Source organism: Chrysochloris asiatica, unplaced genomic scaffold (genome assembly GCF_000296735.1).
Source record: "Chrysochloris asiatica unplaced genomic scaffold, ChrAsi1.0 scaffold00325, whole genome shotgun sequence".
Classification (NCBI taxonomy): domain Eukaryota; kingdom Metazoa; phylum Chordata; class Mammalia; order Afrosoricida; family Chrysochloridae; genus Chrysochloris; species Chrysochloris asiatica.
The window spans coordinates 2420864-2432095 of NW_006408843.1; the positions used below are offsets into that span (position 1 = coordinate 2420864).

General features: G+C 36.2%; 1 protein-coding gene and 1 pseudogene across 1 annotated transcript in view; one reads left to right on the plus strand and one right to left on the minus strand.

The window, feature by feature from the left end:
- Positions 1 to 11232, minus strand: part of C6 (complement component 6) — a 190146-nt gene that overhangs the window by 96863 nt on the left and 82051 nt on the right. Inside the window, exons 6-7 of the mRNA XM_006875400.1 lie at positions 7032 to 7232; positions 2124 to 2364 (exon numbers count right to left, since the gene is read on the minus strand). Coding sequence (XP_006875462.1) covers positions 2124 to 2364; positions 7032 to 7232 — 442 coding nt within the window. The remainder of the gene's footprint in view (positions 1 to 2123; positions 2365 to 7031; positions 7233 to 11232) is intronic.
- LOC102817476 lies at positions 7522 to 9696 on the plus strand (annotated as a pseudogene).

Consider the following 11232-nt stretch of genomic DNA (forward strand, 5'->3'; position numbering starts at 1 on the left):
CCTTCAATGCACCTTGGACTTCCTCCTTCAATATCGTTGGCTCTTGATCCTATGCTACCTCTTGAAACGGTTAAACATCAACCATTTCCTTTTGGTGCAGTGACTCTGTGTATTCCTTCCATTTTCTTTAGGTGCTTTCTGCATCATTCAATAATTTGTTCAAAGAATCCTTCAATAATGAAAGTTAAGGCTTGAATTTTTTCTTCAGTTCCCCCAGCTTGAGAAATGTTGAGCGTGTTCTTCCTTTTTGGTTTTCTCATTCCAGATCTTTGCACACTTGTTATAATACTTGGCTTTATCTTCTCGAGCTTATCTTTGAAATTTTCTGTTCAGCACTTGGATCTCCTCATTTCTTCCATTTGCTTTACCATGTCTAAGCTGGAGAGCAAGTTTCAGAGTCTCTTCTGACATCCATATTAACCTTTTCATTCTTTCTTATCTTCTTAATGGCTTTTTGCTGTCTTCCTGCATGATGTTCTTGATGTCATACCACAACTCTTCTGGTCTTTGGTCTTTAGTGTTTAAGGTATCAAATCTGTTTTTCAGATGATCTCTAAATTCAGGTGGGATATATTCAAGGTCATATTTTGTCTTTTGTGGACTTGTTTTCATTTTCTTCAGTTTCTGTTTGCATTTGCATATGAGCAATTGATGGTCTGTTTCACACTATGCCCCTGGCCTTGATTTGATTGATGATATAGAGCTTTTACTTCATTTCTTTCTACAGATGCAGTCAATTTGATTTCTATGTATTCCATCCGGTGAGGTCCATGTGTATAGTCGTCTCTTATGTTGTATAAAGAAGGTATTTGAAATGAATAAATCATTGATTTTGCAGAATTCTATCATGCAATCTCCAGCATATTTCTATCACCAAAACCATATTTTCCAACTATTGATTCTTTCTATTTGTTCCTACCTTTTGCATTCCAATCACCAGTAATGATCCATAAATCTTGATTGCGTGTTTGATCAATTTCAGACTGTAGAAGTTGGTAGAATTCTTTGGTTTCATCCTCACTGACTTTAATGGTTGTTGCATAAATTTGAATAATAGTGGTATTAACTAGTCTTCCCTGTAAATGCATGGATATTATCCAAAACATCATTTTTTTAACTGCTTTTTCCATGAGCATTTGGTTGTATATCCATGTAAAACAAAATCCTTCAAAACTTCAATCTTTTTTTCTGTTTGTCATGATATTGTTTAATGGTCCAGCTGTGAGCATGTTTTCTTTACATTTAAATATAATCCATACTGAAGGTTGTAATTTTTGTCTTCATTTCTAATGCTTCAAGTTCTCTTTGATTTCAGCAAGAAAAGTGTCATAAGCATATTCTGATGTCGCATTCTTCTCATATACTCCAGCTCCTTTGATTTGCTATAAAATAATAGTTTTATGTACATATTATCTACAACAAAAATGTTATAAGTAAATTTATTGTTGTTATTGTTAAGTGTTGTAGAGTGTATTCCAACTCATACGACCCTGAAGAGTAGCTGGTAGGTTTGAACCACCAACCTGGTTTGAATCACAGTCCATTGCTGATCCTACAGCACCATACCAGGTGTCCATAAGTAAATTTAATTCCAGGAAATACTTTGTTCCCCTTTAGGTACTGGCATGGAAACATTTTAGACAACTAGTGATAGCTAGCTTATAATGTTACCAGATGCCAAGTAACTCAGAAACAAATCTGATGTTCAATCACATATTTATGCTTTCATCTTTTTTGGTCCTAATTTTCTGTTTTCATTGCATTCACTCAAATATGTATGTAGTGAATTGTCCATATCATCTTGGAAATAAAGCAGGACCTAAATAACATCAATAGAGTCCCTAGGTGACATAAATAGTTAATGTCCTAGGTTACCACCTGTAGAAGATTGGCATTTCAAGTCTACACAGAGGCATGTTAGAAGAGAGAACTTGTGACTTACTTCTGAAAATTTAGTCAATGAAAACTCTATGGAACACAGTTCTATTACGACACACATGGAATCACCATGAGTTAGAGTCAAATCCATAATAACTGGGCTTTTAAAAAAATGACATAACAATACAGGCAGAAAAATATCTGTTATAAAACCAGTTATAAAATTGAGGCTAGAGAAAGCATACCTGAGTTCTTTAGTTCTTCACTGCTAAATTGATATAGGAGATCATACACACCACCCAGTGATCCAGAGGTGAAATAGTGAGTCCCAAATTCATCAAATATCCGGCTATACAAAGCAAAATTGTATTCCAGTGGCAGATGGTTAAGTGCTTTTAAAAAGACATCAGAAAGCTGCAAATCTCTACTCTTCATTGTAAAGTTTAAGACTTTGATTGCTTTATGGATCCTAATAAAATTAGAATCCTAAATGGAAGGGAAACAAAGATAATTAACATAATAAATGCTTGAGGAATCAAATATTTAAATGTCATCAATTTATCATTAGCTTCATTCCTACCACAATGTTACAATTTTAACTTTCTATTGCATCTTCTCATATGTAAAATTAGAACTCTACTTTCCAGTAACTCTCCTTGGTATTTTCAGAATGTTCAACACATAATATTATCTCAGTAATGTAGACTGTGTGACTGAGAAGAACAAACATTTTCCACCAACGAAGACAGCAATGATAAGTCTTTCTCTCTTGATTGCAGATCCTGACTGTGTCCCTCCTGAGTGTTTATATAAAAGACCTTGATAATGCAGATCATTGAGAAAGGATTCTGGAAAATTTCAACTGGGAGTTATGCAACTGAATTTCATAGTGCAATTTTGTTTCAAACTGGAAAAAAGCACTTAATTTTTTAGACCTTAATATTCACATGATAAGATGAGGGGTGTGTGCCAGGTAGTAAAATACTTCATACCCCTTTCAACTACAATTAATATGATTCTACATTCTTAGGAGTAAAAATGAGACAAAAATATTTTTTTTCCTTGTCCACCTATATGAAGAAATAATTAAATATACTTGTCATATCTTGTCAGGATAATTTTAGATTGCTGTTCTTAGTTGCCATCAAAATTATTAGACTCAAGGGAAACCCATGTGTACTGAATAGAAATGCTTTGTAGAATTTTTGATTGTCTGTATTATATTTAAGATCTAATTCCTTTTGATTATCCTTTTTCATAACCAGTCAGCTTTTTTTAGTGCATTCATATGTCCTAAATTTAAGGAAAAAAAATTACTTTATCTGATTTCTCCATTTTAGCAGATTGTAGTGCTTGAGTAATAAATAGTAAGGGAGTAAGAAGCATTTTAACAGAAATATTTTAATGTAGATATAAATTATTGAACAGTTATCTTCCTTTATGCTATAATTACGGCACAAAATGACTGCTAGCACAAAAGGATGCGAACATAATCCCAAGGTTTGAAATTTATCCTCATTTATCCTCTATTTTCCTTTTCTCTGCTCCCCTTTTGTAAACATTGATATTCTAGGCAATAGTAAGGTAACTTTGGTATGGATTATATCTCAATGTCAAGAACACAAAAATCCTCACCACTGGACCAATAAACAACATTCTTATCAATGGAGAAAAGATTGAAGTTGTCAAGGACATCACTCTTCTTGGGTCAACTATCAACACTCACGGAAGCAGCAGTCAAGAAATCAAATGACGTATTGCACTAGGCAAATCTGCTGCACGAGACCTTTTGAAGTGTTGAAGAGCAAATATGTCAGCTTGAGGACTAAGGTGCGTCTGATCCAAGCCATGGTATTTTCAGTAACCTCATGTGCGTGTGAAAGCTGCACAGTGAAAAAGGAAGACTGTAGAAGAATTGTTGCCTTTGAGTTATGGTGTTGAAGGAGAATATTGAAAGTGTCATGAGCTGACAAAAGAACCAATAGATCTGTTTTGGAAGAAGTGCAGCCAGAGTGCTCCTTAGAAGACAAGATGACCAAACTTTGTCTCTCATACTTTGGACATATTGTCAGAAGGGAGCAGTCACTGGAGAAGGGTATCATGTTTGGTAAGGTGGAGGGTCAGAAGAAAAGAGGAAGACCCCCAATGAGATGGATAGGCAAAGTGGGCTCAAGTGTGGCAACAGTAGTGAGGATGGCCCAGGATCAGGCAGTTTTTCTTTCTGTTGTGCATAAGGTTGCTATGGGTTGGTACCAACTTGATGGCACCTAACAACAACAACAACAACAGTAAGCTATCTCAAATTGACCGTTTTGATTTAGACAACTACATCGTTTACTATGCCGGGAAAGACAAATTGAAGAGGCATGATGTCACATAAATCATCAAAGAGATATTTCAAGATCTATCTTGAAGTACAACTCTATCTGTGCTAGGATAATATCCATATGCCTACAAGGAAGATCACTTAATAAAACCACTATTCAAATATACACACCAAACACTAAAGCCAGTGATAATAAAATTAAAGAACTCTACCAACTTCTTCAGTCTGAAATTGATCAAACATGCAATGAAGATGTATTGATAATTACTGACAATTAGGATATAAATGTTGGAAACAAAGAGGAAGGATCAGTAGTCAGAAAATATGGTCTAGGTGATAGTAATGATACTAGATATTGCATGACAGAATTTTGTAAGACCAGTGATCTCTTCATCACAAAAAATGTTTTTAAAACAACAAAAAATCCTACCATACAAATGAACCTCACCAGATGGAATACACATTAAAAAAAATTGACTACATCTGTGGAGAGGGGTGGTGGTAAAGCTTCATATCAGTGGTCAAATTAAGACCAGAGGTAGACAGTGGAACAATCAATTGCTCACATGTAAGTGCAGGCTAAAGCTGAAGAAAATTAAAACAAGTCCACAAGAGCTTAAATACATACCTGAGTTAAGAGATCATATGAAGAACAGATTTGATACATTAGGAACTAAAGACCAGAGAGTTGTGAGATGACATCAAATGTACCATACAGGAAGAAAGCAAATGGTTATTAAGAAGACAAGAAGGAAAATACCAAAATAGGTGCCAGAGGAGACTCTGAAGCTTGCTTTCCAGCATGGAGATGCTAAAGCAAATGTAAGAAATAATGAGGTAAAAAAAACTGAATAGAAAATTTTGAAGGACAGCTTGAGAAGACAAAGTCAAATATTATAATAATATGTGCATAGACTTGAAATTAAAAAATCAAAAGGGATAACATGCTCAGCATTTCTCAAGATGAGGAAACTGAAAAAAAAAATCAAGTCTTGACTTGAAATATTGAAGGATTCTATGGGAAAATTACTGAATGGTGCCAAAAGCATCAAAAGAATATGGAAGGAATACACAGAGTGACTGTAGCAAAAAGAAATGGTCAATGTTCAACCATTTCAAAAGGTAGCTTATGATCAAAAGCCAATGAAACTGGTGTAAGAAGCCCAAGGTGCATTGAAGTCACTGGCAAAGAACAAGGCACCAGGAATTGATCAAATACAAATTGAAATATTGCAACAAACTGATATGGCACTAAAGGCACACACTCATCTATGCCAAGAAATTTGGAAGATAGGTACCTGGCCAACTGACTGTAAGAGATTCATATTTGTGCCCAGTCCAAAGAAAGGTGACCCAACAGAATGTGGAAACCATTAGACAATACCATTAATACCTCATTCAAGTAAAATTTTGCTAAAGATAGTTCAAGAACAGATTCAATAGCACATTGCCAGAGAACTGCCAGAGGTGCAAGTTGGATGTGGAATGACGGGTGTCATTACTGACGTCAGATGAATCTTGGCCTAAAACAGAGAATACCAGAAAGATGTTTATCTGTGCTTTATTGACTATGAAAAAGCTTTAGATTGTGTGGATCATGACAAGCTACCAGACAACATTTCAGAGAATAATTATCCCAGAACATTTAATTTTGCTCAAGAGAAACCTGTAAATAGACCAAGAAACAGTTTTTCAGACAAAAAAAGGAACACTGAATGGTTTATAATTAAGAAAGATGTGTGCCAGGATTGTATTCTTTCACCATACTCATTCAGTCTGCATGCTGAGCACACAAGTACAGAACCTGGATTATATGCAGAAGAACACGGCATCAGGATGGGGTAAGACTCCTCAACAACCTCCGATATGCAGATGATACAATTTGCTTGCTGAAAGCAAAGTGGACTTAAAATACAAATGAAGATCAAAGACCACAGTCTTTACTATGGATTACATCTCAATGTAAAGAAAACAAAAATCCTCACCAATGGACCAAAAAATAACATAAATAAATGAAGAAATGAATGAAGTAATCAAAGACTTCATTTTGCTCAAGGCAACCACCAACCCTCACTCATGAAAGCAGCAATCAAGAAATCAAATGACACAGTGCACTGGGCAAGTTTGCCACACAAGACCTCTTTAAAGTCTTCAAGAGCAAAGATGTCAGTTTGAGGACTAAGGTACACCTGACCCAAGCCATGATATTTTCAGTGACCTCATATGCATGTGAAAGTTGGACAGTGAATAAGGAAAACTGTAGGTGAATTGAGGCATTTGAATTATGGTGTTGGAGGAAAACAAAAATATCATGGACTGCCAAAGGAACAAACCAATCTGTGTTGGAAGAAGTACAGCCAGAATGCTTCTTGGAAACCAGGATGGCCAGACTTTGTCTCTCATACTTCAGACATACTATCAGCTGAGACAAGTCCTGGGAGAAGAACATCATGCTTGATAAAGAAAATCCCCCAGTGAGATGGATTATCAAAGTGGCAGAAGCATTGGACTCAAGAGTAACAGTGATTGTGAGTTTGGCAGAGGGCTCCACAGGGTTTCTTCTATTTTGCATAGTGTCTCTATGAGTCTGTGCTGACTTGATGGCACCTAACAACCACAACAAATATAAACACAACCAAATTACATGAGGATGAAACGTTGTATATGTTACCTCTGAAATTTTTGAAGTGGAATATAACTTAAATATACAAAAATTAAGATTTGATAGAAACCCTACTGATTTGATGTATTGATATAATTGCATCAATGTTTTAATTGCTATTAATTTTCACGAAAGAATATAAATATTAGGAATCATTTTTATTACTTTTTTGTAGGATGCTTTAACAGCTTGTCTGAAGGCTGATCTATGGTTGACACTTTGACTTGTCTTGGAGGAGTAGAAAATTGGTACAGAAAAAGAGTCCTTGTATTGACCCGAATAGACACCTTTTTTATTGTCATCATTTTCAAGAGAAATTAAATCCTTGTAGAAATCTGTTTCCAAATCATCCTCTTCATTAATTACCTGGAAATAAGACATAAAGAAAACAACTTAAGAAATATTTGAGCTACTTGTGAATATCTTAACATAGAAACCTTCCATTCATTTCTGTATTCACCATATATTTTTTGAGAACCCATTTTTCTAGAGATGATGAGAAGTGCTGTTTGACCCTGATCTCAGTGTGTTCATTATTTTATTCTAATGTGATTTCTTTCAGAGCTGTTGGTAGTGTTGACTGGGCACAATCTAGTTCTTCTGGTCTTAGGATCACTGAGACTGATGGTCACATGGCCCATTTGTCCATTGGACAATGGTTTCCTTGTGTCTTAGATTTTCATCAGCCTCTTTTCCTCTGGACAGGGTGAGAACAGTAGTTTCACCTTGGATGGCCACTTATGTCTGCTTATGTTTTTTAGGCAGTTTTTAATTTAACTGGTGGCAAAATTGTTAAACAACTCAGTTACAAACTGAAAAGTGAGCAGTTAAAATCCACCCAGAGATACCTCAGAAGACAGTCGTAGCAAACTACTTTTGAAAGGTAACTGTCATTGAAAACCAAACCCTAAGGAACACAATTCTGCTTTGATACATATGGAGTCACTAAGAGTCAGAGTAAATTCATCAGTAATTGGTTTGCTTGTGTGTGTTTGTATTTTCAGAAAACTAAGGCCTGACAAGAAGGAATTCTGCTCTGGTTCCCTCTTCATAGCTTTTCTTTTCTTTAGGTCTTGGGTTTCAGTCCCTGTCTAGCTGAAGACAAAGGACAGTTAATTGAGTCTTCTTGAGTTGTTGTAAGTCTTCATTGACTTTGTCTGGAATTAAGAGGGAAAAAACAGCCAATGGGACTTCACTAGTGTTATCAGTTGGGCAGACTATACTCCAAATACAAGTGAAACCTCTGTTACAGTCATGTGAAGACAAAATATAGGTAAATGAATTAGAACAAGTGTTAAGTAAGTTGATTGAGTAGCAGGTTGTTATGTTAAACATGCTTGCTTAGTTTGGAATTTAAAAAACAATTTCTGTGTATTCCTTCTGTTTTCTTTCTTTTAAAAAAAAAAAAATTGTGAACTGAGTGATAGTTTACATGGAAAACATTGCCTTTGCACCATCATTTCATTGCAATGATTACAATTTCCTCCGTGCATCATCTTTCAACAGTGTTTGCTTCCATTCTCTCTGTTTTTGCTTTTGTTTTGTTTTGTTTTTTTGGGGGGTAAGGGTATGGGCAAAAAAAACACAAAAAAAAACCCCTCAGGAATATATTATAATTTAAACTATCAAAGGGCACATTGTCCTTCCGTCTTCTTTTGATACTTTCTGCATAAGAAAATATTTTGCCTGTAGAATCCTCCAGTACTGTAAGTTGAGGTTTGGAGTTTTTCTTCAGTAATTTTCAGCTTGAGACATGTTGAGCATGTTCTTCTGTTTTGGTTTTCTGATTCCAAGTCATCACATTTCATTATAATAATTTACTTTGTTTTCATGCCACCCTTTGATATTTCCTGTTCAGCTCTTTTATATCATCATTTCTTCCATTGCTTTAGCATCTGTACATTCAAGATTAAGTTTCAGAGTCTCTTCTGTAATTCATTTTGGTCTTTCTTTTTTTCCTGTCTTTTAAATGATCTTTTGCTTTCTTCCTGTATGATGTGCTTGATGTCATCCCACAACTCTTCTGGTCTATAGTTATTATATGTTCAAATATATTCTTGAGATATTCTCTAGATCTTTTCTTGAGATATTTTAAAAATTCAGATGGGAAATAGTCAAGGTCATAATGTGAATATCTTGGACTTGTTACCATTTTCTTCAGTTTCAGTCTTAACTTGCATATGAGCAAATGATGGTCTGTTCCACAGTTAGCCCTTGGCTTTATTTTGACTGATAGTATTGTGCTTCTTCATCATTTCAGCGAGATGCAGACCAGTGAGACCCAGCCTCTCCAGAGCCTGAAGAACAAGAAGAAGGAAAACCTTCTGCCACCCAGGAGAAGAAAAACACCAAACTGTTTAGCAAAACCACTGCTAAATTATCCACTAGTGCTAAAAGAATTCAGAATTCAGAAATCACCCTTGATCCTCCTCCTAACTGCAGTGCTGGGCCTAAAAGAGACAACTTATATGAATGGAGATCAACTATACTTGATCCACCAGGTTCTGTATGTGAAGTTGGTGTGTTTTTTCTGGACATCACATTTTCATCAGATTATCCATTTAAGGCACCAAAGGTTGCTTTCCGCATCAGAATTTATTACTGCAATATCAACAGTCAGGGAGTCATCTGTCTGGACATCCTTAAAGATAGTTGGAGTCCTGCTTTGACTATTTCAAAGGTTTTGCTGTCTATCTGTTCACTTTTGACAGATTGCAATCCTGCGGATCCTTTGGTTGGAAGCATAGCCACTCAGAATTTGACCAACAGAGCAGAGTATGACAGGCTATCCAGACAGTAGACCAAGAGATATGCAACACAATTCCCATAATTTGTATGCAGTGTGAAGGAGCAGAAGGCATCTTCTTATGTGCTGCAAATCTTTATAGCCTTTACAATACGGACTTCTGTGTATATGTTATACTGATTCTACTCTCTGCTTTTATCCTTTGGAGACTGGGAGATTCCCTAAAAGGTAAATACTATCAAGAGTAGAACTTTGTAGCTGTAGATTAGTTATGTTTAAAACTCCTACTTGCAAGTCTTGCTTCTTTGGGATATCAAAATGTATTTTGTGATGTACTAAGGATACTGGTCCTGAAGTCTACCAAATATTATAGTGCATTTTAGCCTAATTTATTATCTGTATGAAGTTATAAAAGTAGCTGTAGATGACTAGGAATTATGTCATTTGTATTAAATCCAGATCTATTTCTGAGTCTGTGGTACATGCTGTTGTGAAAACATTTTACCCTTTATATTTGTAAGTTTGTAATGAGAGGATTTCCTTTTACCCTTTGTAGCTCAGAGAGCACCTGATGTATGATCTCAAACACAATAAACATGCTTTTTTTTTTTTTTAAGAACACCACCACTTTTATTTGGGGCTACTTGGGAACCCAGTATATCACCACAGAAATGACTGGGGTTGCGAAGTGACTCTAAAATCAGTCAGTGGGAATATGGAATTCAGACAGGGCCACAGAACTGGGATAGTCAAGTAGACAGTGTACAGCCATTCTGAACGTTAGTGGCATACATGATCGTTTGCCTACTTATGCCAGATGATGCTGATTGACCTGGACCAGGGATTCTCCTTTGACTTTTAGATGTGATGATGACCTGAAGGGCAGCCAAGTATCCACTTGGTGCCCTTTGACTGTATTCAGTATGATTAATACTCTCCTCCTGTGAACAGTACTTCCAAACCTGACCAATGCCAGGTTCCCAGAGGGCCTAAAAGATAGTCTGCAGTCTTGATGAAGCCAGTGCCTTCTGGGAAAGAAAGCATTCACTCTGGAAGCCACATGCCAAGAAATAGGATCAGGGTCCCTGGGTCCCACTTGTCTGGTGGGTGTAGAATCCTGATGCCCAGTGTCCTTCCTGAGCTCAGGTCTCCTGGCTACCAGCATCCATACTGGAGGTGAGAAGTGGTCAGCTCTAGGGAGTCCACTGCTGGGTCAGGTGGTTTCTGATATTTGACTCTTGCAGTCCCTAGCTTGTTCACTTAGTTTGGACAGAGTCTGGGGCTAAGGGCTCAGCGGGGCCAGATATAGCCAACTTGATTCCTGTGTATTCAATCCGCTAAGGTCCAGATCTACAGTAGCCATTTACATTGATGATAAAAGGTATTTGTGATGAATAAGTCATCAGTCATGCAAATTTTTATTAAGCAATCTCCAGTATTGTTTCTATCACCAAGACATTTTTTCCAACTACTGATACCTACTGATACTTCCTCTTTGTTTCGAACTTTGCCATTCCAATCACCAATAATTATGAATGCATCTTGATTGCATTTTTGGACATTTTCAGAATGAAGAAGTTGGTAGAATTCTTCAATTACCTCATCACTGACTTTAATAGT